The 27,012-nt window shown below is 36.2% G+C and overlaps 1 protein-coding gene across 4 annotated transcripts in view; it reads right to left on the bottom strand.

Moving 5' to 3' along the window:
• edil3a (EGF-like repeats and discoidin I-like domains 3a) overlaps positions 1-26,699 on the bottom strand; it is a 206,495-nt gene extending 179,796 nt beyond the window's left edge. For 2 of the 4 annotated variants that reach the window (XM_058776705.1, XM_058776706.1), the window contains exon 1: positions 26,091-26,697. In XM_058776705.1, the coding sequence (XP_058632688.1) occupies positions 26,091-26,154 (64 nt within the window). In that variant the 5' untranslated portion in view covers positions 26,155-26,697. Of the gene's footprint in view, positions 1-26,090 lie in introns of all 4 variants that reach the window. The other 2 variants (XM_058776707.1, XM_058776704.1) reach the window with 2 other exon arrangements.
• Between the last annotated feature and the right edge of the window lie 313 nt (positions 26,700-27,012).

Raw genomic sequence — 27,012 nt, 5'->3', positions numbered from 1 at the left:
TTGCTAAACAAAATGAGCAAATGAGAGAATATTGTTCTCGGCACCTGCTTTATAAAACACTGCTATCCCATTAGGGACCTTGTTCAGCACACAAGCACTCAGTTCTTTGTCTGTTTTATGTATGAAGGTTCTTTAGTTTAAATTTCACAAAGCTACGGCGTTTTCCAGCTCTTCCAGTCTGACCCTGCCATACAAAACCATCACTGGAAAGAAGCTATTGGACGCTCTTATTCATTCGAAACCATCAACCCACTCACCCACCTACACAAACACATAAACTCATATCTGAAGAATGTCTGCTGTGGTTACCGATTAGCTAACGTCTGAATGTACCACCATGCATTGTGGATTCTTTCCCAGAATCATCAGTAACAATTTGGCCACTTAAATGATCTTGAACAATACACCATCATTACATATTTTAGAAGTATCAGACCACTAAATTCCTTGCTGAATTCTTCTGCAGTCTTATCCTATAAAACCATTCAACCACAGAGAGAAACCACAGAAATACATTGTCTCCATTTTAGACAATATAATAGCCAATGACTTCTATTTATCAGATGAACACAAACTAAGATCTAAATCATCTAAACTAAATCATATAATAAGTCTTTGTATAATAAGATGTATGGGACTTCCAAAAGTATGGGACTTCCAAAAATGACACTTCAAAAACTAAACAAAGTGAATATGACAGTAACTCATACAACCCTTGTTAATGAATCAGTGTCTTCTTAAGTGAAACGGTAGGCATATGTAAAAAAATTACAAATACTAATATTTTTAACTTTACCGTCGTGTTTAAATGTTTGCGGCATTTTCTCAGCAAATATTGCTACTTATTAATTCATATAATTAGTCGCAAATAATTGAGCAAATCATGTAATTATTAAGATTTAAAAAAATATTCATTGAGAGGCCAAATTCCTACTCAATGCGTCATATAATGACATATTATTAAAACAACTTATCCACTACCTGGTAAGAACATCACAACATGAATTACAATTAAGTAAACATACAATGTTCATTTAAGCACTTTTTTGGGGATTTGTAACATTTAATTAAAAAAATTATAATTCCCACAAAAATTTAAATTTAATCACTGATTTTATTTGCACTCAATCTTATGCATTCAGCCAATATATTACACAGCTAATGGCTCTATCAAAACAAAGAATAATGAATAAACATTTTGGGGGAAACACAACTTTGCTACCTCAACATGCTTCCTCAGATCTGATGGTGAACTTTTGAACCCAGACATTTACCTGATGAAAGTCATAACTGAAGCAGAACTGTGTTTGATACATGAAAACAATGATCATTGGTTCTCACGTCAAGAACACATGTTTGAAATTCCGTTTACCTTATTTAATGTGCATAAGATAAAATAAAAATATAATTTACTTTTTAAGTTGAAATAAAATTGTAAGGAGTAAAAAGTACTGTTTTTTCTTCAGAAATGTAATCAAGTAAAAGTACAAGTAGTCAGTTTAAATTGTACTTGAATAAAGTAATAATCTCCGAAAATAAGTTAAAGTTAAAGTTAATTAAGTAAAGTAATCAACTAAATTATTCAAGTATTTTACACCTCTGTTGATAATCTTTTTTAGCATGTTTAAGGGAAAAAATAGTGTGACTCCATTCACACTGTATTGTGCTGTATTATATTCAGTCGTGGTGTTGTGACACTGTTAAACAAGTACTGCAAAAGTATTATTTTAGTATTACTTCTATACTATTATAGTACTTATATATATTTTGAATTAGCTTTTTATTTTATTTTTATTTGAATTAACTTTGAGTTTTCATTTTACTTTCAGTTTAAGTTTTAGTCAATTGCTTGTGCTTGTGTCATTTTTGCTTTATTTAGCTAAATAATTCTATTGAGTAGAGATATAACAATAACTGTTTTGACAATAAATCATGATAAAATACCCCACGGTTAGTATTATGTTTCATATTTTAATTATCACTATAACCGTATTCGATTACCGTAATTTTAACAACTGAGGATAAATAAATGGCAGTGGTTATTTGCACTAAATGTAAATAGCAATTAGATTCTATTTACACTAAGTGCAAATAGCATATTTTCTTAACGATAAATACTATTTACACTAAGTGCAAATAGCGATGGATCTATTTGCAATAAGTGAAAATAGCAATATTTTCTGCTATTTATACTACTTATTGCAAATAGTGGCAATTATCTGCACCTCAGTATTGTAGTACATTATAAAACAGTACGCAATAATAACGCATTGAGTGTAAATTATAGTTTTAATTCAAATTAGGCTAATAAATGAATGCCACATTATTGGGACAATAAAGCCCTCCCTACACCTACCCTAACCCTACCCAATACTTTATTTTCACCTTTTTGATTATTTCCTTCATCTTTATTGAAAATAAATGCCTTTCCGATGCAATATGAGATTTGAAAAGGGAGAAAAAAAGTTCGGAAAAAGGCGTGTTCGAACTCAGGTCGATCGTGTCAAAAGCACGCGCCTTACCATCAACACCACTGAAACTGATGCTGAAGGAATGTCTTTTTGTAGTGTTGACTATCCCAATCACATGTTGGTGGGCGGAGTTAGTGTAAATCGCCTTTGCCAACAAGACGGGCTATTTGCACTTAGTGTAAATAGACACTCCGTAAATAAATACTGTCCAGCTAAACACAGTTTTAAGTAACAGTCTCCTGTGCACACAGCAGCAGGGTGGTTTAGTTTTGAGTGAAAACATGGAGGAAAAGCTGTGAGGTTTTAAAGAGTGCTAAGGGAATTATACAAATTAATATATGGATGAATTAATTATATGAATGTACCTCTGAACATTCTGACTGTCTTCAGAAAAGATTTGAATGCATTTTGTTTTTGTCTTCGCTCCATGTAATACCTAATAAAGTAGTGTTTTAATCGCAATGCTGTTTTGTCCTCGGAGGTTATGGGAAACAGCTCTAATTCTACTGTTCCAAAAGCACCACCTAGTGTCAGAAAGTGGATTTACAAATACTTACATTTACATTCAGCCTGGGTGCAGTTTTTGTCTGGGCAAAAAAAAAAAACGGACCTAATATGCATGCTGCAGATTTTGACCTGTTGATGAAAAACAAGCTTATGTGGATTCTACACATTTAAACAATTCAGATAAGTTATCTAGAATTATTTATGGAGCAGATAAAATACATATAATCATTTATCAATCAATTATCTTTTTGACTTAACCCTTTTCTTTATTTAAAGGCTGAAATTTGAGGTTTACCTTTTTAGGAAACTTTTTCAAAACTTTATTTGAACATTTACATTAGATATTTGAACATGCTAAACTGTTCTCATGTTGTCATTTAAAATCCAGACATCACTGGCAATGTTACAGTATTGTTTTAGTGATTATGCAATCAAACCCTAATTTTATTTGTTGATTTTAAATATAAAACTTGGTGAAACGATTCATGTGTCAGTACTTTTTGAACATTTTCATCACATTTTATCAATACCGTGATCATTTTGGTCACTATAATTGTGATAAGAATTTTTCATATCATTACATTCCTACTATTGAGCTTTAATTTATTCTTATTCCAGTTTAACTTTAGTTATTTTTTTACATTTAGCAGACGCTTTTATCCAAAGCGACTTACATTGCATTCAAGTTACAGTTTTTACATTTTATCAGCTCTTGCTTTCCCTGGGAATCGAACCCATGATCTTGGCGTTGCCATGCTCTACTATTTGAGCTACAGGAAAGCTGTACAGTTATTTTTGTTAAATTACTAAAAAGCCTTAACTTATATCAGCTTAAACTTATTAAGTTGTATCATTTGTTTTATTTTAGCTTTATTTCAACTATGAAAAATAGTTTTAATAGTTATTTTAGTTAAAAATAACAATCTGTAGAAGAATGCATGTGTTAGCGATATTAATGGAACTAAACATCATTCCAATACTGAATAAGAACCGGTTCTCATTTTCACTATTCACCCTATTCCTGATACACACATGCAAAGAACAAATGCACTCACATGAAACCTACAGTATGATTAATAAAATGTGCGGTAGAAATGATACTCTTGTTTATTTATGCAGTAGCCTATTGAGAAAAATGAAAACAACTGTGAATTGTAAACTGCTGGGAAAGCTGAATGCATATTTATTCATTTAATTAGGCAAATGAAAGAGAGAGGATATGGAAATGTAGTCGAGGTGAAATCGGCCAAAACATTCCAGTCGTACTAAAACCTCAGTGGCAATACAGAACAGAAAGCGGGTGCGGATGGACCAAAATGTTTCATAAATAATGAGTTTAATAACATCATATTGCTTCCAACAAGGCCAGTGCATTGAGTTTCTATCACCTGAATTCATAATGAACTATCATAGCTGAAAGTTTCTAATTATCAAGAATTAATTATCCACAATTCAGTGCCACAAACAGATTCATGATCAATTAAACACTCAACTCAGCATTAAAAGCGCTGACCTAAATGCCACCTTTGTAAAGCACTCCAAATAAAGCATTCTTGGATGACGAGATTATTTTTCTCTCAGCCACATATGATATTAATTTATCTCTTTATTACTATAGAAACACCCTTTCTGATTCCATACAGTTTAGATAATAATTGTGATAACCTTGACTAATACTGTATAATCAATTGGCAAATGTCTTAAGCAATATTTAGCAACATTGCTTTTTTTTTAGATTTAGACTCATTTAAATGTATCTGCATTTAGTTTGTTCTTACACAAATGTATTTATATACAGTAATGTACAAACACACACACACACTGCCTGTTGAAAAATAAAGCCATATGCTTCAGTCTCCAGAAGGAAACAGGTGTTTTCTAAAACCCGTTCGTACTTCAAAAAGAAACACTGCCAACCCCCTCCAGCAAGGTCCTGCAACTTGTTTGAATTTCAAGCATTTCTCTAATTATCATGAGCTGGTGCACGAGGCTGTAACCTTTCAACCAATTAAACACTGTGTCAAACCCATCTGGACAACAACAGAGACAAAAGACTCCAAACTATCCTACTCCATCCGCTCCTTGAGTCTGTTTTTAGGAGTGCTTTTGGTTTCTCAGAGTGTCACAGTCTCGGCTCATGAGAATGAACGGTGAGTTGAAATGTCTAACAGCTGGACAACTCTTCACAAACTCTCTGCTCCAGTCTCCAGGGGTTGTGATTGCAGCAGTCTTGACGGTTACCTGAATTGAACCTTCTTGAATTTCTCAAACATTTGTTTTGTGTTTTAATGAATCACATGGCAAGTGACAACCTGACTTATGGTCCTCATGCCTGAACCAGTGGAATATAATTTAAAAGAACCTTTTGTAATTTGGTGTTTCTTCAACTATGGCCCTGCGGACTTACAGAATGAAGTCTCTTGAATCATATATTTCATGCTCACCGGATTATTTCATTAGTCCACTGACAATGCCCAACAATCAAAGACCAATTCTGCCTTTTTTGTATTATTCTTTTCTGAAAATAATGAAAACTCCCACTACAATGTAATTTCCTCAAAATGTATTGCGTTTGCAGAATTCCATAAATGTAATTGTAAATTGCATTTTGAAAAATAAATAAATAAATGTCTTGCTAAAACAAATTTCATAGTATCCTAAATATAACTTTTCACATTATTCACATAATTTGACATAAAATGAAACCTTGATTGCAAATGACATGCAATAAAAATGTTCAGCCCACACGTGATGTTTACCTTGAATTTATTTGGTTTTCTTAATGCACCTCATATTTATATTTTTAATATAAAGCAATAACACTGTTATCTCTGGTAAACAAGTAACTTTATCTAAAGGGGTCATCGGATGCAAAATTCACATTACAAGTTGTTTGAACATAAATTTGTGTTGGAAGTGTGTGTACACATCCATCCTATAATGATAAAAATCCACCCAGTGTTTTTTTTTTTTTTTAATCCCTATTTTAAAATCCCCTTTCTCAAATCAGGCTGTTCTGAGATTCCTATCCGAATGGCGTAGTTCTCCCACGATAGTTGATTGACAAGGCCATCTTACCTTAAACCTGCCCTGAGTGAGCTGTCCGCCACTGTGTCGACTCTGGTGCAGACGAAGACAAGAATGTCTCCGATTAAGCGATTGAGGTGTTTTGTTGTTGGATGTAATAATGAACATAGCAGTCGTCAGTTGTTCCCAACATCTGAGCCGCTGAAGACGCAGAGGATTAACATTACTTTCGTTTTTGAAGGGAATGCACCAATCCCAATCTGCCTAAATGTGTCTATGTTCGTGTGAATCATTCGTGATCCAGCTTCATTTACAGAAGAAGTATAAGGGTTTTTTATGAATCTTTGCAAATCGCCTTTCCTAATAATGTGCTAGTTAGCCAGTTTCGCGGCTGAAGTATACAGTCTGCTCATCATCCCAAGGAAGAGAAGGACGGGGTCAGCAGAGCTCATTAGCATTTAAAGCGACATGGACTAAAATACAGCTTGCTGAAAACAGAGCTGATTTTGACAGGGTAAAAAGGGTGTTTTTTTTACTCTAACATTGAGAATTTTAAACAATGTTATAGACTTTTCATTAAGAGTCTAAAGAATCATATCAACTTGTGGAAAATGGGCATCCAGTTACCCCTTTAAAAAAAAAAAAATCTGCAGAATTGTTTGAATTTAATTGTATAACCTGAATATGATATGCTTATATGGCTTGGATCCATACATTTGAAAAGTAGCAAAAACTAATTCTGATGGCATTGTAATACATTTTATATATGCATATATATATATATATATATATGTACAGTGCCTATAAAAAATACATACCCCTTAATTTTTTCCCCCACATTTTTGTTATGTTGCTGACTTATGTTAAACTGCTTTAAACGACCTTTTCCCCACATCACTGTACACTTCACAGAATTGTCACAACTTTGTAAATTTATTAAAAAATAAATAAATAATAATTTTAAAAAAACACTGAAATAAGTGCATTGCATAATTATTCATATCCTTAACTCAGTACTTAGCTGAAGCACCTTTACAGCCTCAGATCATTTTTGGGTATGATGCGACAAACTTTTCACATCAGCATTTGGGAATTATTTGCCATGATTCTTCACCTCACCTATTCACTTCTCAAGCTCTGTCATGTTGGATGGGGGCAAATGCACATTTTCAGGCTTCTCCAGAAATATTTGATTGGGTTCGATCCAAGGCTATGGCTGGGCCACTCAAGGACATTCACAGAGTTGTCTGTAAGTCACTCTTGCTGTGTGCTTAGGGTCATTGTCCTGTTGGAAGGTGAACCTTCTGCCCAGTCTGAGGTTCTGAATGCTCTGGAATGGGTTTTCATTAAGGCTATCTGAATATTTTGGTGCACTGAGCTTTTCTTCTACTCTGACGGGTCCCTCAGTCCCTGCCACTGAAAAACAGCCCCACAGCATGAGGCTGCTACCAGCACACTTTACTTTTTGGATGGTACTCTGCAGGTGATGAGCAGAGCTGGTTTCCTTCAAACATGATGCTTAGAATTGAAGTTCATCAGACCAGAGAATCTTGTTTCTCAGAGTCTGAAGGTCCTCTAGGTGCTTTTTTCCAAATTCCAAGTGTGTTTTCATGTGTTTTCACTGAGGAGAGGATTGAGTTTGGCCACACCGCCATAAAGCCCAGATCGGTGGAGTGTTGCAGTGATGTTTGTCCTTCTGTAGGTTTCTTCTATCTCCACATATGATCATGGAGCTCAACTAGAGTGACCATCAGCTTCTTGGTCACCAGTCCAGACAAGGCCCTTCTCCATCAATTGCTCAGTTTGGCCAGGAGGCCAGCTCTAGGACGAATCCTGGTTGTTTCAAGCTTCTTCCATTAAGGGTAACAGAGACTACATGCTTCTGTGAACGTTCGATGCAGCAGATTTTTAAACCCGAACTCTTCCCCTGATGTGTGGCTTGATGCAAACCTGTTTCTGAGCTCTACAGGCAGTTATTTTGACCTCAGGGCTTGGTTTTTGCTCTGATATGAATTTTCAGCTGTTAGACCTTTCACTGAGACATGTGTGCCTTTCCAAATCATACCCATTCAGTTGAATTTGTCACAGGTTAACTTCACTCGAAGTGTAGTAACATATACAAGCAATATGAATGCTCCTGAGCTAAATTTCAACTGTCCCACATAAGGGTATGAATAATTACTTGTAATCATTTAATTTTTTTTTATTATTATTTTTTATAAATTTTCAAAGATGTTAAAAACTTATATATTTCTTTGTTTTTTGCCATTATGGTGTAAGGACTGTAGATTGATGGGGGATTTAAAGCAGTTTAACATAACTCCATGGAGTTAAAGGACTTCAACTTGAGAACAAAATCAAAGTGTGTCTGAATATAATTGTTCCTTACTGTGAGGCTTCATCCTTCCAATCATATTCATGACTGTCAATAAACCGTAGCATGAGCATGTAGGTTCGACATGAGTAGGTGTGAAGGGAGAGTCATGGTGTTGCACAAAGTGCTGTAGAAGTTTCTGGAAAAGATTCTCTGGCGTGTGAAGAAGCCCTTATTAACGTGATGACATTTCTGGGTTAGCTTTCAAAGCTTTTTGAGTACGGCACACATAGCACCTCATTATGAGAAAACACATCCACTTGCTTAGCACACACAGCAGACACACACAAAATACACTGGAACGCTAATGAACAACACACATGCACAATAAAAGCTAAAAATATGGGCACACACACATGCATACACACGCCTGACACAAGATTCTTCCCTGAACCTTCACAGAGGCGCACATACATTCAAGGGTGTTCGCACGTCAAATTAAATCAGAACTAACCGAGTGAAAGCAATTGCCTTGAACCGAGCATGAGATGATGGCTCTGAGAACAGAACCAAGTGAAGAGAGACAAATCCTCAGATATCGACTGTGGTTAATGTACTTAATGTGCCTAACAATGGCATGCTGTGAACACCGGTGTCTGGGAGCAGAGAATACGGCGGTGAAAGTCATAGCGCATCGTGCCAACGACTGGAGATGTAAGCCTCAAGATCAGACAGACAGCGAGTTCAACTAAATGGTTGTGCATGAGGAATAGAATCAGCTGAAGCTTTGCATCTAAATATCAAATTATACCTCCATCTTTTGATAATCAATAAACAAGCCATGGCATCAACTTTGTCCTGAGCATAATCGGGGAGCCTTCCTTCAATATAGTTCACTCCGATCCAGACAAATGACACTGATACCTGCATCTGAATCTTATTACATCTTATGTCAGTAAAGAGGCTGAATAATGTAATTCATGGCTCTGCGGAGGCGAGAGAGATGGTGAATACCCAGAAGTACTTGTGGAATACGCTGTACTATAGAGATCACGACTGCCAAGCACAGCATATCGGCACAGAAGAGCATGTAGATGCAGTCAGTGCAGAATTTGGATGGATCTTACAGTCTGTCTAAGCTCTTTTGAGGAGTTTGAGTGATGGAGCTAATTTAATTAGAAAAAAATGTATATATGAAAGAACCCAAAAGAACTGCAGCCGGAGTTCAGCCAATAATTCCCAAACAATCCACCCACTCCCAGTGTTACACACAGACTAGCCAAGCGTTTGAGTTTACTTCCAAATCACTTGCTAATGAGGCACCTGGCTAGACATGAAATAATTGTACAGTCTCTGATGTTTAGGACCTTCTTAATTCCTCCCCCAGTTATACATCCAGCACCTTACATAGACGGTGTTAATGTTAAAGAATTTGACATATTTGTGTCTCTATAGTCGCAATCCATGTTTAAGCTATTATGTTTTCTACTACTGTACATCCACCTCAATGCTCCATTTTACTGATTGGAAACTGCACTGTGTGAGCTCTTTCCTTCTTAATTCATAATCCTTTGTGTGGCACTAACTCGTGAGGTGTTCAGTTTTTGTACTGAATTGGACTGGCCGCACACCACAGGAAGCTGAATTGAAAAGAAAGAAAGAGAAATTTGCTGAGCTGCAATTCGAAGAAATATAAAACTGGTAATGCGTGTTACTATCTTAAATATATTGAACTATATAAACTAAAAAGTTTTTAAAAGTTTTCTACTTTTGTCAGAACTTTCAAACAAGGCTTTGTCAATTCAACCAACACACTCTTATGGCAACTATTTAACGTTCTGGTGAGCGGTAGCAAACTCATATGAATTAGTTTGATCTCATTTTTACATTTGCATACAGTCTTGCTTACACCCCATTAAGGGTTAGGTTTAGGTTTTAGGTTTTGTACAAATCATACATTTTCAAACAAAATATACTGTACAAATTCATATGATTTTACCAGCAACTAAAACTGTCACATTTTCTCGTGAGATCAGTCTGAATCAGCAAAAAATCATAGGAATTTCAAAACACATCCTCAATTTAGTTCTGAACGGCACACAGCCCTGATGTTTAATGCACTTATGCTGTACGTGCATATAGGAGCAGTGCACTTTGTATAATCTACATGCATTTCAAATAAATCAAATATAACTATCTCAACTCATCAATCGCTGATGTCAGATCTGAGAGTAAAAATCTCTTTGCAAAACCAACTTTAATCAACTTTAGTCTTTAAACCAATGTCTTTAAAGAGCTATGGACCTAGGGGAACATGAGGATAACTTGCTACACAGGTAATTTTAGCACAGCCTTAAATAAACTGTTATGCAGCAATCCAGATCCAATCTACCCTCTATCCCATCACTCTTAGCCACATCGGTATAAGTACTGCAGTGGTCCTTGTTAAAAGATGCCATGTGAGGTAGATACAGTATGTTCTAAAAGAGGATGATTTGTTTCCCTTAGAGAAGGAGAGGGTTATTTGCTTGGAGTGACATCATCTTTATTCATTCTGACTTCCTGCCATCTGCTATACTAATTCATCACTCATTATGAATGTCCTTTCATTCACAGGCGGTGATAACACACTACACCCACTATAGGTCATAAAGACCAACATAATATGACAAAAGGAACCAAAAATAAATTTGTCTGATGTGTAATAAATTATGTACTGCTGAAAAGCACTACAAATTAATGAATAACCTGTCTTTAGTTTACTAGAGTCTATAGAGCATTTTACCCACCACAAACTAACCAGCTTTGAAATATATACTGATATTAACAGTGAAGTTTTTCAGGAAAATAAATCAAAAAACAAATGTCATGGACAATTTCAGGTAGTGGTTTTTCATCAATTTGTAGGAGGTTTTTTTTTATTTATTATTATTATTATTAGTATTATAATTATTATCATTTTAATCCTACTATTTCATTACAATTATTCATTTTAACCTACAAGGTTCTTACTTACACTTACCCAAACCCTGCCACAGTTTACAGTGTAGATTGTTGAAAATTAAGGGCCATAAAAATAAAACCCACAAGTTTCCTTAAAATAAAGACAATTTCAAAGTTCTCTTTCAACCACTTTAATTATCTTTTTTTTTTTTTTATGGTAGCCACAGGGTGCAGGTGAGGTTTGCACAGGGGTTGTTATCAACAAAAATTAATTATTGTAGGCTTCAGAATGAATCACTATAACTGATTCTACAATGGTGGATGTATAAGCATTACACAAAGAGCTAAGCTATGTTGTACTCCCTAAGACAGACAAAAAAATAAAAAATAAAAAATAAGTCATTGCTCATGGCGTGCCACTATTTATGAATACCATGCTTGGATTGTTACAAAAAGCTCACATTTCTTTGTAATTCAATAAGAGGGGATAAAAAAAAAAGTTTATCTGCAGCAATCAATCTTGCTTTTTAGACAAGACACAGCGACAAAGAGTACCCTACTGAAATACCTCCTTTAGATGCACACAGCCAAGCCCAAAATGCCCCACAGGCAATAAGATCCACAGGTCTGGGCATCTTGCATAGTCACCATTATTGAGAAAGCTCTAAATCTCTCAGTGGCATTTGAAGATAGCCCCAAAGGCACACCATAACGTTGCATTCCCAAATTCCTCAAATTCTAAAAGAAAGTCTATAACACTTAGAGGTTTCAACCGTTAACATTCCCTTTCATCTGAATAACAGCTGGTCTCCTCAGAAGAATAATGTAATTAGAATTTTTTTTTTTTTTGCCTTTTTCATCTTTATTGCACATGTGTGTGTGTATATAAATAAGCTGTAACTGACGAAATAGCCGTCATTCTACTGGGATAATGCATGGCTACCTGTGCATTAAATGACTTTAATGCACTTAGCTGAGGCCTCCCTTACATGCATATATAGTGACGAGAGGAGCAAACGACAGACACAGTGGGTGTGGCGTCAGGCCTCGGAGAGGCTTTTATTAAACAGAAATAAAGTGTCCAAAGGGGATAAAGTATCCAAAACAAACAGGGGATCTGGTGTCCTCGTCGTGCTGCGAGGTTTGTGATGGAGGGGCAGTGTTCTGGAAGGGAGGGTCCAAGTAAGGGGCGGAGTCCGGCGGCCGCACGCGCTCCCCTCTAAGCTCAAGGGCGCGAGGGACGGTGGCTTCTCCAGCGACGTCGTCTACCTCTTGGCCCATGGCATCACGACGGAACTTGGTCGGCCCGACATCCTGGCCCGATGGCCGTAACACGGGTGCGGTTTCGTCTGGCAGCTCATCTCTCTGGCGGTACGGCAGTCCCTCCAAGAGACTGGTCTCCCGAGGAGAGGCGCGCTCGGTATTTAAACAGCGGCGGTGATGAGGCTCCATTCGGTTCAGGTGCGCCTCATCACACGCCGCCAGCCCTAGCTGTTTCAGCGCCCCTCTTCTCTCACACACCCACTCCCGTCGGGAGCCTGGTGAAGCGCGGGGTGGTGATGATAATAAGGGGGAGGCAACCAACTCGTCAACTGTATATATATACAGGGGCTGGTCATATAATTAGAAAAGAAAATCAAATAATTAGAAAAGAAAATCAAAAAGTTGATTTATTTCACTAATTCCATTCAAAAAGTGAAACTTGTATATTATATTCTTTCATTACACACAGACTGATATATTTCAAATGTTTATTTCTTTTAATTTTGATGATTATAACTGACAACTAAGGAAAATCCCAAATTCAGTATCTCAGAAAATTTGAATATTACTTAAGACCAATACAAAGAATGGATTTTTAGAAATCTTGGCCAACTGAAAAGTATGAAAATGAAAAGTATGAGCATGTACAGCACTCAATACTTAGTTGGGGTTCCTTTTGCCTGAATTACTGCAGCAATGCGGCATGGCATGGAGTCGATCAGTCTGTGGCACTGCTCAGGTGTTATGAGAGCCCAGGTTGCTCTGATATTGGCCTTCAGCTCATCTGCATTGTTGGGTCTGGTGTCTCTCATTTTCCTCTTGACAACACCCATAGTTCAGGTCAGGCGAGTTTGCTGGCCAATCAAGCATAGTAACACTATGGTCATTGAACCAGCTTTTGGTACCTTTGGCAGTGTGGGCAGGTGCCAAGTCCTGCTGGAAAATGAAATCAGCATCTCCATAAAACTTGTCAACAGAAGGAAGCATGAAGTGCTCTAAAATTTCCTGGTAGATGGCTGCGTTGACTGTGGATTTCAGAAAACACAGTGGACCAACACCAGCAGATGACATGGCAGCCCAAATCATCACTGACTGTGGAAACTTCACACTGGACTTCAAGCAACATGGATTCTGTGCCTCCACTCTTCCTTCAGACTCTGGGACCTTGATTTCCAAATGAAATGTAAAATTTACTTTCATCTGAAAAGAGGACTTTGGACCACTGAGCAACAGTCCAGTTCTTTTTCTCCACAGCCCAGTTAAGATGCTTCTGACGTTGTCTCTGGTTCAGAAGTGGCTTGGTAGCCCTTTTCCTGAAGACGTCTGAGCGTGGTGACTCTTGATGCACTGACTCCAGCTTCAGTTCACTCCTTGTGAAGCTCTCCCAAGTGTTTGAATCGGCTTTGCTTGACTGTATTCTCAAGCTTGCGGTCATCCCTGTTGCTTGTGCACCTTTTCCTACCCAAATTCTTCCTTCCAGTCAACTTTGCATTTAATATGCTTTGATACAGCACTCTGTAAACAGCCACACCTTTCAGTAATGACCTTCTGTGACTTACCCTCTTTGTGGAGGGTGTCAATGTTCGTCTTCTGGATCATTGCCAAGTCAGCAGTCTTCCCCATTAGTGTGGTTTCAAAGAACAAGAGATACCCAGAATTTATACTGTAGGGATGGTCATTTATTCAAACTCAAATGTAAATATTCTAATATTTTGAGATACTGATTTTTGACTTCCATGAGCTGTAAGCTCTAATCATCAAAATTAAAAGAAATAAACATTTGAAATATATCAGTCTGTGTGTAATGAATGAATATAATATACAAGTTTCACTTTTTGAATGGAATTAGTGAAATAAATCAACTTTTTGATATTCTAATTATATGACCAGCACCTGTAGGCTTGTTTGAGATGCGCCTTGCCTCGCCTGAAATGTAGGCAAGAGTAGGCAGCTGCAGTGAGGGGAGGAGTGAAATAAGCGCAGTCAAGACGGACAGTTCTGCCCTCTCGAAGTAGAACGAGATCAAATGAGATCAAAGGCAGATATCGCGTTATTCTCACTCATATGCTGTGCTGCTGATAAACATGACATAATTTCAGTTCTGTTGCTTTTATATGAATATAAATATGATGAACAAGACACTCAAAGTGCTTGCTATTTAATTCCATACTGAAAGGCGATTTATCCTCCATTTTATTTTAATTCAAACATGTATTTTAGATTTTTATAGAAAATATGACAACAATCACATATCTCACACAGAGATCACACTGTCATAGTGTTTGGGAATATTCATGCACAATTTAAATACATAATAGCAGATTTTGATCATCTCAAACGAGCCTTATATGGGTCATTGACGTATAAGGATAAGGATAAGGATAAGGACGTATAAGCATTTTCGACAGGCCAATTTTAAAATACAAAACATAATAATATCTACTGTTATTGTTCAAACATTAAGAATGTTGTGTACATGTCAATTCATATTAAAATTTAAAATTAAGTGATTAAGTGATTCTAAACAGCTTAAAAGTGATGTGCGCATTTTACTTTCACTTTTGAACTGGCGGCGTCAATTCAAGCATCAACAAAATACAACTTCAAACTAAATTTAGCCTATATATAAATCATAGAACTTTTATTAACAAAACGAATCAAAATACACCATTCTATAGGCTATGCCTAATATAAAATAACAAATAACTTCCACAAAATTTAAATAGCCTTGGTAGGCCTGTACAAAACTGAAAGTCAGCAAACACGGTGGAGCCAATTAAATAAGAAACGAATGTTTAAAAAAACCTTCCAAAATCACCTTAGATAAATGGCAAAAGTCATCAGGCTTTTCAAAATGCAAAATATTTCCAAACATGCAATTTTGCATTTCGTTTTTAAACTAAATCTTCCGCTATCATCTTGTCTGTCTCACCCCACTCTTCTTGTCAGTTAGCTCAACTCACTCTCCTCACGTGAATTAAATCTAATCTATGCAAGTGACATACTGGTGTTGCGGCTTAACACCGGTATCACCGCCAACACCGTCTATCGCAGGAAGCCTACAGCAGTTTTCTGTCGGAGATTTGTCGCGCTGCGCAGCATCCAGTGTAGACAGCATCACTGATTATAATGACTTCTATAGTATTTTGTCAAACAGCTCGCGTTAATGAAAATAAATTATTGCAGAAATAACTTATTATTCATTGTTTTTTTTGTTTTTTTTGTTTTTTTGAGGTCATACCACATGATAACTACATACCAGCCATTAAAAATATTTTTTTTTTCCAAATTTGAAAGAGAGTTAGAAACCTTCTGTAACGGAGTCAATGAGACGGGAGTCGAGCGGATCCAAGTGCAAGCTTTTATTCCGTAACATGGTCATAGAAAACACGGAAGGGCACCGTAAAGCAGCGATAAAGCTAGACAATATTCGGCAGTGAGAAAGAGGAAGTCCATGGCTTATGTAGCATGTCTGATTGAATTCAGCTGTGTATGTGTACTCGGTGCATTCAGCTGTGTATGTGTAATCAGTGCAATGGATGATGGGAACTGTAGTCTGGAGTGAAGTGCAACAGTTAGTGTGGTGCAAGAATCCATAGTAGTGAGTGACCTCTGGTGGCAATTTGACAGAAGGGCACATACCAAATGACACCTGCCTGATGCTTCCATGGGTCCTTGGCAAATTGGTATATGATGCAAAGTCCTATCTTTGAATGGATTTCAACATAAAAGTCTCAAAATGGTGGTTTCTTGATGGTCACACCACATGACATTTCATAAAATGGAAATCATCGGACAAAGTTTGTTTGTATATTATGACGGAAATATAAATACAAATGCAATTTTATACAGTATTACAAAACACTTTGGAAATTATGCCAAATAGTGCAGAAAATTAATCTGAATAAATTTAGGGTAATTTCAAAGATGTTTACAAAAAAGAAAGTTATAGCCAGACGGTCGCACCACATGATATTTTGACACTTATCATGTGAAAACAGAAAAATTGCAAATAACTAATGTTTTTTGAAAAGTTAAAGTGAGTTCACACATGGGAGAGGCCCTTCATATATATGCCATCTTTTTTATGCATTTAAACCAATTTTTAACTGAAAAAATGCAATCGGACAGAAAATTTAGGCATCAAGTCATTGACCCATATATATATATATATATATATATATATATATATATATGTATATATGTATATATATAAGGCTATATCATCAATAGAGAAAGGGCTAAATAGGCCATGCAAAAGAGCCAAATGTTGATCCCTTAGCATGATTGTATTCCTGTGATGGAGGTGCCCTACCAAGAGATAATACAGGTCAAGTCTTGCTCATCAGCCAACGCCAATGGTGCCATTAGTCTTTCAAAACAAGTGAAAAATGAATCCATCTTTTATTATTAGCAGGATTGCATGGGCACAGTCCAGACAGTGATGACCACAATTACACCCCAGTGTACAGGAAAAGAAGGGCAATGAGTAAAGTTCAATGACACCTCATCAGAACGGAAGGTCATTATGGAAAGATTGAGTTCTGTTCCACCAGAGCAGCCATGTTGCCCCATTCATGATTAATTGTGATCTGTGAGCCTATCGGAACCAATGATCTAGAAAGGAATGGCCTCTGTACACTCATTAAAGTGAGAGTGAAAGTGATGGTAGGAAAAAAAAATCTACTTCTCCTAGCTACCTACAAAGTCAGATTGTGTAATATAGCTATATGTGGGGGGGGGGGATTTTTAATTTAAAATCACAATTAACTCAGCATTTTTCTCTGCAAATTCGCTCTAGGAAAATGCTGTGGTCACATTTACATTTTTAACAAGAAATCTGATTGCGCTTTGCATCTTAACTGGGCCTATTTAATAAGAAAATCAATTTTTTTTTCATACAGCTTATGGTCTCCTCGTCAGACAGAGAGCCCACAGTGGCTTGTTTCTCTAAGGTGCTTGCTTTGAATTTTTTCCACAATGTAATCGCAAATGTCACACAATAAATAAAGCATGCAGGACTCACACTGGGAAGGCGTTCTAATGAAGTGGCCAGCTGACACTGACAGCACAGTTCATGTGTGCAGGATAAAGACCTGAACTACTGGAGCTTAAGGGCCCACAGGCTCAACCAACCAGAACAAATTTGTCTCACACTCTCAACATGGGTCCCCTGTCAAACACACTCCTGTCCTCAAGCTGGGATAAAATAGTTACACTGTCACGGATAGAGTGCCCAATACAAAGCGGAAAATATGATCCAATAAATATTGATATATAAAGCTTTTGAAGTCTAAACTATAGTGCAGAGATGTATTACTTACAGTATAAAATACATGCAAGAACAAAGATACACATCAGTAAAGTTTGCTGTCTCTAAAAACATTGTGATGAGCCAACCATAATAGCCATACCTACAATGAGGTATGGAAGACCATTTCCACTTTAGAATAACTTTTCCACTTTTAGATATGGATAAATGTGACATTTTCTCAAAATTGCAACTTTATTTCTCACAATTGTGACTTCATTTCTCACAATTGTTTTCCACAAATGTGACTCAAAATTCTCACAACTGCAGCTTTATTTCGCATCATTGAAATAATTACCCTTGATTGTGATTTTAGCACATTCTTTAAAAAAAAAAAAAAAAAAAACTTTATAGGCTATATCACAGATGCAGCCCCTGGAATTAGATCTCGCAACAGCAAATTTTATATTTTTTATAATTCCTCATAATTGCAACTTTGTTTCACATAATTGTGTTTGTGACTTTAATTCTCACAATTTTCAATTAACTTATTACAATGAATTTCTTGAATTTCTGTTTTAGTTCACATAATTTAGTTTTTTTTTTTTTTTTTAATTCTGTAATTGGGATTTTATTTTTCAAAATGTGACTTTATATCTCACAAATGTGACTATTTCTTGGAACTGCAACTTCATTTCTCATTTGCAAATTGTTTTCAAATGAATTTCTCAAATGTCTTATAGTTCTTTCTTATTTTATATTCCATGAGTACAACTTTATTTCACATAATTGCATTTGCTTCCCATAACTGTGATTATTTGCTGTAATTGTGACTTTATATCTTAAAATGTGACTTTATACAAATGCTACTTTATTTCTTGGAACTGCAACTTTAGTTCTCGAAACTGCAAATTTATTTCTCATAATTCTGAAATCATATCTCACAATGTAAATTTATATCACTTGTGACTTCATTTCTTATTTTTTCGGTAACACTTTACAATAAGGTCCATTAGTTAACAGCATTAGTTAACATGAACTAATAATTAACAGTACTTCCACAGCATTTACCGTATTGACCCGAATATAAGACAATGTTTTTTTCTTAGAAATACATCTTAAAAAACGCGGTCATCTTATATTCAGGGTCTAGACTTTGACATGTCGATAATACACCCACAAAAATAGGTGGCGCCAAACATGCTTAAAACGACTGTGCCATGAAATATGTAATGTAATGTGTGTTGTAAAGATCAGTGAAAACAAAAGAAAAAGAAAAGCTTAGAGTGGCATGGTCATGTTAGCCTGATGGGACCAAACTTCCTCTGTAAGTGATTTTAAAACGTAAGAAAGTACCCAGATTTGAAGACTACAATAAGATTTCACTTCTATTGTTAATAAAATTTTGGTAGGCTACTATGTGATGGATAGCCTAAATGTTATATAATTCAGATGGGCTACCTGTTATTTTTATGGTATATCAAAAAGTGTATATTTTTCAATGTCATTGTTGGTACATTTTATCAGTATTTACCATGCTTCCAAAATTAAAATAGGAAAAATATGCAATATGAAAATAAGTGTATATAATAAAAATAAGAATATAATAAAAAAGTGGTTTTCAAAAAGCCTTTTTCCAAACGGTACATCTGGTAAAAGGGAGGTCGTCTTATATTCGGGTCAATACAGTATTAATCTTAGTTCATGTTAATTTCAGCATTTACTAATGCATTACTAAAATCTCAAGTTGCGTTTGTTAACATTAGTTAATGCACTATGAACTATCATGAACTAATGAATGACTGTATTTTTTATTAACGTTAACAAAGATGAATAAATAGTGTAATAAATGTATTGATCATTGTTTGTTCATGTTAGTTAATACATTAACTAATGTTAGCAAATGACACCTTATTGTAAAGTGTTACTATTTTTTTCTTATTTATTTTTATGCTTCCTTGCCGTTATATGTTTTAGCCGAAACAGGCTTCCATACGGCACTCGAGCAACAACATCTGTCAAAAAAAAATGATTTCCAATTCAAAGACCTCAAGTAAAGGTTTCCACATATATAAACCTAAAACACAACAACACCACAGAACATACATACAGCAACATGCCCCCTGTCATCAGCGAGTGTTATTTCACGGTCTGTCTGAGACAGTCGGTATAGCTTAAGAAAAGAAAATGCCTTTTTATCAGCTACAAAGCATTCTGATACATTATAAAATGGCATGAGACGATGCGCAGCGAGCCTTTCCAGGTGAGGGATGTTTAAAGAGCATCGATTCACTCATGCCAGCAGCTGTGGCCTCTGACATTGAGAATAGGGTGTTTGCTTGTAATTGCCCCCTGACAGTTGCATGCATCAATGAAAGCAGCCTCTGAAATCTCCCACACAGTCTTGCAGACAATGGGAGAAATATGATATACTGCAAGACATTTCATACTCTTCCATAAATGTTAGACCACAAATTATACGTTTCCATAAAGGCTGGACCGCAAATGTTCCACCACTGGATGTTAACCTACATTAAACTGTGATATTTTAACATAAAAAACACTAATTTAAAGGGTAAGTCCACCCAAAATAATAATAACAAAAAAATAAAAATAATAAAATTTAAAAAATGAAAATTATGTCTCATTTACTCATGTCATTTCAAACATGTTTGCATATTTTTTTAATGTTCTTCAAAATATCTTCTTTTGAGTTCCACAGTAGAACGTCTTACAGGTTTGGAATGACATGTAGGTAAGTAAATGATGACAAAATTTGAATTTCCTGAGTGGACTATCCCTTTACTTTGCCATACGTTAGTTACCTTTAACTCTAATAGAAAGTAAACAAACTCTATTAAGTTCTTAACTGCTGTGTAAGAAACAAAGGAAATGTGACTGAAAGTGAGGCATGCCACCAAATCACACCTTGAAGCATGTCGAATGTGTGACGTCTGAATGTGCTGTGATTAATAGAAGAACTGCCACTGATGATTCCACTCCCTCACTAAGCCAAGGAACAAGTGCACCCTGAGGTATTGTAGCTAAAAATCCATTATTCAAGGAGGAGGCTGCAGCTCCAAGCTGCAGAAGCACAGTTGACACCAGGAGGCTCTGAGGCCATGCTCAGTTACAATTATAGCTCCTAGCACAGCTAGAATGGAAGCACACTTAAAATCACAGACCTGAGAAGCTGAGAAGCCTGGGAAGCTACAAACAAGGGTACAAGCATACGAACTGTTTTCATATATTATTTCATCATATTATTTTGGCTTGCTCTCATATTCAGGAACATAACTGTCAGCTGAAGAAAATTTGGACTGATGCGTCTACGCTTCATTCTTCTGAGCGGCATCCATACTTAGAAAGCGATAACATCTGCCTTTGATGAACACTTATATGATGCTCCACCATGGCTATATACTTCAGTGCTCTTGCAGCCTCAAGCAGACACTTTCAGAAAACAGGTTCATCCCCTCGGGGAGCAGAAAACACACATAACTGTTTCTTCTAGACTGCAATGAGATTAAATAGAGAGCAAATTCAAGAATTTTGCTTCTCAGGTTTTTCTCAAGAAGGAAACAACCCCAGTAATCTCAAATGTGTCTCCTGTAGGGTTTTAGAAAAATCTCAAACTGTGCTCAGATTTGCCAAGAAACAAAAGTCTGCAATCAAAGTCAGAGTTTTGATATGAACTCATATTAATTTCTCATCAAACTCTTCAAACTATCTGAGAAATATATGAAAGAGCAACCTGTGAGCAATAAGATTTTCCTTTGGGTCAGTCTTCCCATAGAATGCACTACATTTCTACATTTATGCCAAATACATGAGACGACTGGTGTTTTTACTGCATAAGAGTCAGAAGAATGTTAATCTGAATGTTCAAAATCACCTCTGAAGAATCTAAAAATAGTGTGCCAATTAAGTTAAACACATGTCAAAGTACCTAAGCCAAATTTTACGTCAAAACAACATTTTTGACATTTGCCATGGGCCATGACAACACTGAACATTAGCTTTGATGTTATGCAGCACTTCTGGCTGCTCTGTGAACAATGTTGAAGATAAAAATCCAGTTGATGTAAATCTCCCTATGAAAAGAATCAGACAGGAAACCTGTCCACTCTCACAGTGAGTGCATTTGAATCCAAATGGATGTGCATCACTCGCATGTCTACTATGGAAGAAAACATTGGCAGTGATTGGAGATCGATAAGAATGGGGAGAAACATCCACTGAGCTACGGTAAATGGATCCCAAGTCCATCCAGCATGACAACTGATCAATCTCCTCCTAGTTCTCAAAATACTGATGTAGTGTGGCAAGCTATTTTAACATCTACGCCTTAAAACTAACTAGTATGCTTTTTTAAAATTTTATTAGCACAGTTTTTTATTACTTTTAAGTAGGGATACACCGATATATTGGCCAATAATCTGTATTGGCTGATGGCTGAAAGTGTAGATAATTGCTTTCATCAGCCAATACCGATTATTGGCCAATATATCGGCGTATCCCTACTTAAAAGTAATAAAAAACTGTGCTAATAAAATTTTAAAAAAGCATACTAGTTAGTTTTAAGGCATAAATTGTTTAAAAACAGCTGATATTTTCCGTCAATTAAAAGGTGGCAGAAAAGTGTATCAGACAGCAACTTGCATGAAGAAAATGTTCCTTGTGTTGAATTTAGGGTTGTTCAGGTTGAAGCAATAATAACACATTAACGCAGCACTTTTAACGTGGTTTATATTTGACCCAGTGAACCACCCGTAGTTCAAGCCAGGGTTGCTAGGTCTGAGGTTTTCCCATTAAAAAAAAAAAAAAAAAACCTTTATTTGTAACACACCTCTAATCCAATTATCACAATGGGCCATGAGCTTTGTTATTTCTGATAAGAAATAAAGTCTCAGTTTCAAATCCTGAACATTTTAACACACAATTCAAACAACAAATACCATTTTGATACTCTTAAATGTAGCGTGACAGATCACTATAGTAACTTCAGTTCAAGCAGCAGCACGGAGCATGAGTTTTTTCCACTTTAATACAAGCTATAGCATGAAATAAACATGAATGGAGGTATGTTGAAAGATATAGTACAATTTACCAGAATATATAATGTCCCATATAATCCTAATTTAATCTTGATTTATAAATTTGATATAAACTTTTATAATTATATATGTATGTCTGAATAAATCTAACATGAAGGCCTTATGTGCAATTGAGTTGTATACAAATGTTTTTGTGTATTTTTTATATGTTAAAATAAATATAATTTAATATAATAGTGTTGTTGTTCATTTTAACCTCTAATGTACCAAATGAGAGGGTTCCCTGTGTCATTTATCTGCAAGAAATAGTTTTAAAAAACTATCAGTAATCAGCTATCGGTATCGATTGTAAAATTTCATATGGGTGTATCCCTACTTTTAAGCAATCCATTATTGACAAGTATCCTTTTTTTGTTTGTTTTTAGAAGTAGCTGTTCTTTAGATAATAATACTTACTGTATTACAGTGACTAGCATATAGCCTATTTCAGTTTTACATACAGTTATGTACAGAGGGGTCATGCCCATTAAAAGTGAGGGGGCACGTGCCCCCTCAGATTTTTGAGCCAAGTGGATTTTGAATGCAGCTTCCAAAAGACAAAAAATAGCCAATTAATATTTTCTATGTTTAATACAATCTATATATATGGGATATATATATATATGGGTTTGCGGACGGTCTAATTTTGAGCTACAGTAAAAAAAAAAAAAGTGAAAAATGTCAGTTTTGAGGTTTTCACAAAATTTAGTTAATTAAACCCTCTTCTAGCGATCCCAATGCTCCAGATAGTAATTAAACATCTAAAATGAACTTTATTTGTACGTTTTCTGAGAGTACCTTTTTCTCTGCTCACTTCTGGATGACTTCTGTGCTGCTGCTTTTCATCACGAGTAGGTCTATTGTTGCAAAGCACAGCATTCCAGCTTTGTGAATATTTATATCGAATTCTCCATGACATGAGTCCAAACCAGTGAAATGTGATTTTTAAACCCATGCTGATGAAAACAAAAGGATCGCACCGCTGATATTCGCAAAGCATGTGCATAAGATGCGCCTCTCCGAGAGCTCGCGATCTCCCTATAAAGTATGCTATTGCGAAATATGGCTTGGCAAGATTCACACCAACATAATGTTGTCTTACATGAACGTTTAGTTAATGGTTGGGGGAAAGTCTGCTGTGTAACATTATATCGGATCCGTGCATTAGGTCTTAATATAGATCTGTCTCAATGTTAATCAAACATTCAAAGAAAAGACGGAATCACTCGTTGCCCTTGATTAAACTACTGTTTATTTGCATTTTTGTTCTTGTTTTTAATAACAACGATAAAATAAAAAATAGCTATATTAATAATAATAAAGTAATTATTTTAAAGAAAAGAACAGGAGGAAAATATGCAACGTTGTTTGGTCATTTTGCTTTGGAATCTTCAGAAAACTTAATATAAAAAACTTGATATTTCTCAGAATCAACTAATGCTGACTCAATCGCCTTCGACATTCATCATTTGCTCAGTCATTTTTCGTCCGATTCCAACAAATCATATATCATTTTGAAGGTATTTTAATGGAGAATGGGAAAATAAAAATAAATCATTTTTGAAAAATTGCTCATTACCGACTCATTTGCCAGCACGGGTCACACACACATATATAGGCTCCCTTTCTAATCACTAAAAGGCTGTCATTCATTTTAGTTCATCGCGATCACACAAACTTACCTTATAATTAATGAAGTTCTGCACAGTGAATCTCTTATTTAAATCGTGTCTACACTTAAAGAGATTATTCGTATGGAACATAACACCTGAACAAGAAACTCTGACAATGTAAGTGGTAAGAGGATTCTATCTTAAACGCCTCTGATTTGCTGTAATGTTCAAAACATGTTGAAATAGAAACCGATCTCCAGAGCGCAAACCACGCGCTGGATACTTTGCCAAATCTGCAATAAAATTCCATTATTACAGCTTTATCTGAGGGTGCTTTTGATTTCGTTGTGAGGGTGCTTAGCACTACATTACTATGTAGAACCAGACCTGGCTGAGCCAGAGACAGAGGTGTTTTACAGTACTGCACATTATAACAAATCACACACGATGCTGTTGAGCTTATGAATGCAATGGCCAATCAGAGGCGTTCAGATGAGTCATCGCTAAAATGCCGGTGTTTTCTTTACTCACTCGCTGACTGAATACCTCTTTCTGGCGAATTCTCTCGTCAGAAACAATAAAGTGCACATATGTGTGTATGAATCCGTAAGTAAGATATTAATTTCACAGTGTAAACAGCTTCAGTGATTTTAATGAGAGTTTTTTGAGAGTGCTTGAACTCTAGACTGTCAGTGAAAATGTTCTTTGATAATGTAAATGTTCTTTGCTCTATTTCTGTACAATGAAAGTGTTATGATTAGTAGCCTAACATGCAAACATGCAAGTACTTCCATACTAAAATCTCATTAATATACAAAAAACAAAGCTGGAACAGACACAAATAACTATTTGGATAATGACTTGCAGAAAATGAATAAGCACTTTGGGCAACTATTGATGCATTTATTTGTGCTCTGTAAATAAAGTAGATTGATTGATTGATTGATTAACTGACTGAATAAATTAAGTACTAAAATGTAAACTAATAAATAGGCATTTATGTTATACATAATGGCTAGTATGTATAGTATAATTTAGTATGTATAATTATACACAATGGCTAGTATGTATAATTTAGCCACTATTGACAGGCTATAAGTACTAGCATTTAAGGAATAGTTGGTAAACATGAAAAGATGTCTACTAGTCACTGCCGGATTACTAGAAGTTAAACAATAGTATAATAAAACAGATGCTTGTTAGATTTTACGGTTTAAATGTTACTACAGCTTGCCATATGTAAAAACCGTGGGAGTATGTTCAGGAAAGCCGTAGCAGCCTGTCAGTGCGATAGCGTGTAAATAATGTCTCCCTTACTACCTTCACTTGACCAATAAAAACAGCATGAGCTATAATGAATGGCATTTCAAATATTCGCAACTGACTGGTGTTCAAATATAGTTGCTGCCAACTAATCGCGCGTTCTGAGGTTAATTCCAGGACACGTTGAGACGCACAACAAAAATGTTGTTGTAAACGAGCCTTTAAGGTCATTCCATGACGTGCTGAATTATAACACTTCTTATTTTGTCTCCCTGTTCTTCTGGAATTGAAAGTTAAACAGCATCATTCACAAAAACAGAGATTCTGCGCTCTGCCACTCACCTTTGACGAGATGCGGGACAGCGAGGTGCACGCAGAGGGCGATGGAGACAAGCAACGGTCCCATCCTCACCGAACAGCAGTTACGAGTTCCAAGGTTACAAACGTTCAACGGTACAGACGGTTAAAACTTCTGAGGTACACGCAAAGGTCTTCGACTAAGTATCTCCCAGGACAGGTGTCAGTTAAGTCCGTGTTTTTTTTTTTTATTTTTGGATGTTTTTTTCTCCCAGGAAGGGTCAGCGGAGATTAAATAAGTGATCCTCTCAGGAGTTCCTCTTGCCCTTCTGCTGCAGTGGCGCGCGGCGAGATAACGGAGAGACTCCGCGCGGGTCCCGATCAAACGGCGATTGCGCGCGGCAGACGGTCAGTGTAGCGCTCGAGCAGCGGCGCTGTCTTACTGATAAAGACGAGCCTCGCTCCTCCCCAGCAGCCCTGAAGCCTCCAATACACAGAACGAACGGCAAAATCCAAATGGGTGGGACACTGTCAGTGTATTTCACTTCTCCCCGGGAAAGATGCGCTTTTCGCTCTGATGTAGAACAGGTACAGCGCCTTAACTGTTCTGACCTCCCTTCCGATCACAGATTTATCACACTATCTCCTCTCTCGCTCTCTGTAGGTGAGATAGTGGGATGGCCCTGTAGGGGAGACCGGGGATGGCTGTAACAATTTGTTGTTAACGTGCGCTATTTATCAAAAACTTTGATGTGATCTTCCCATATTTACAAATTATGCTACAAATTAAAATAAGGTACAACGAGTAGCCTACCTGTGTTACAACCCTCCTTCACTACCTGGGTGAGCTGTGTTGCAACAGTTGAAACATTTTAATTGTATGCATTCATGTAATGGTTTTATGGTAACCCTCATCACTACTACAACCCAAACCCATTTAATTTCAAAGTTTAACGGGTAAACAAAT

This window comes from Onychostoma macrolepis, chromosome 05, assembly GCF_012432095.1.
Source record: "Onychostoma macrolepis isolate SWU-2019 chromosome 05, ASM1243209v1, whole genome shotgun sequence".
Taxonomy (NCBI): domain Eukaryota; kingdom Metazoa; phylum Chordata; class Actinopteri; order Cypriniformes; family Cyprinidae; genus Onychostoma; species Onychostoma macrolepis.
This window is presented reverse-complemented; position numbering and strand designations above follow the sequence as displayed.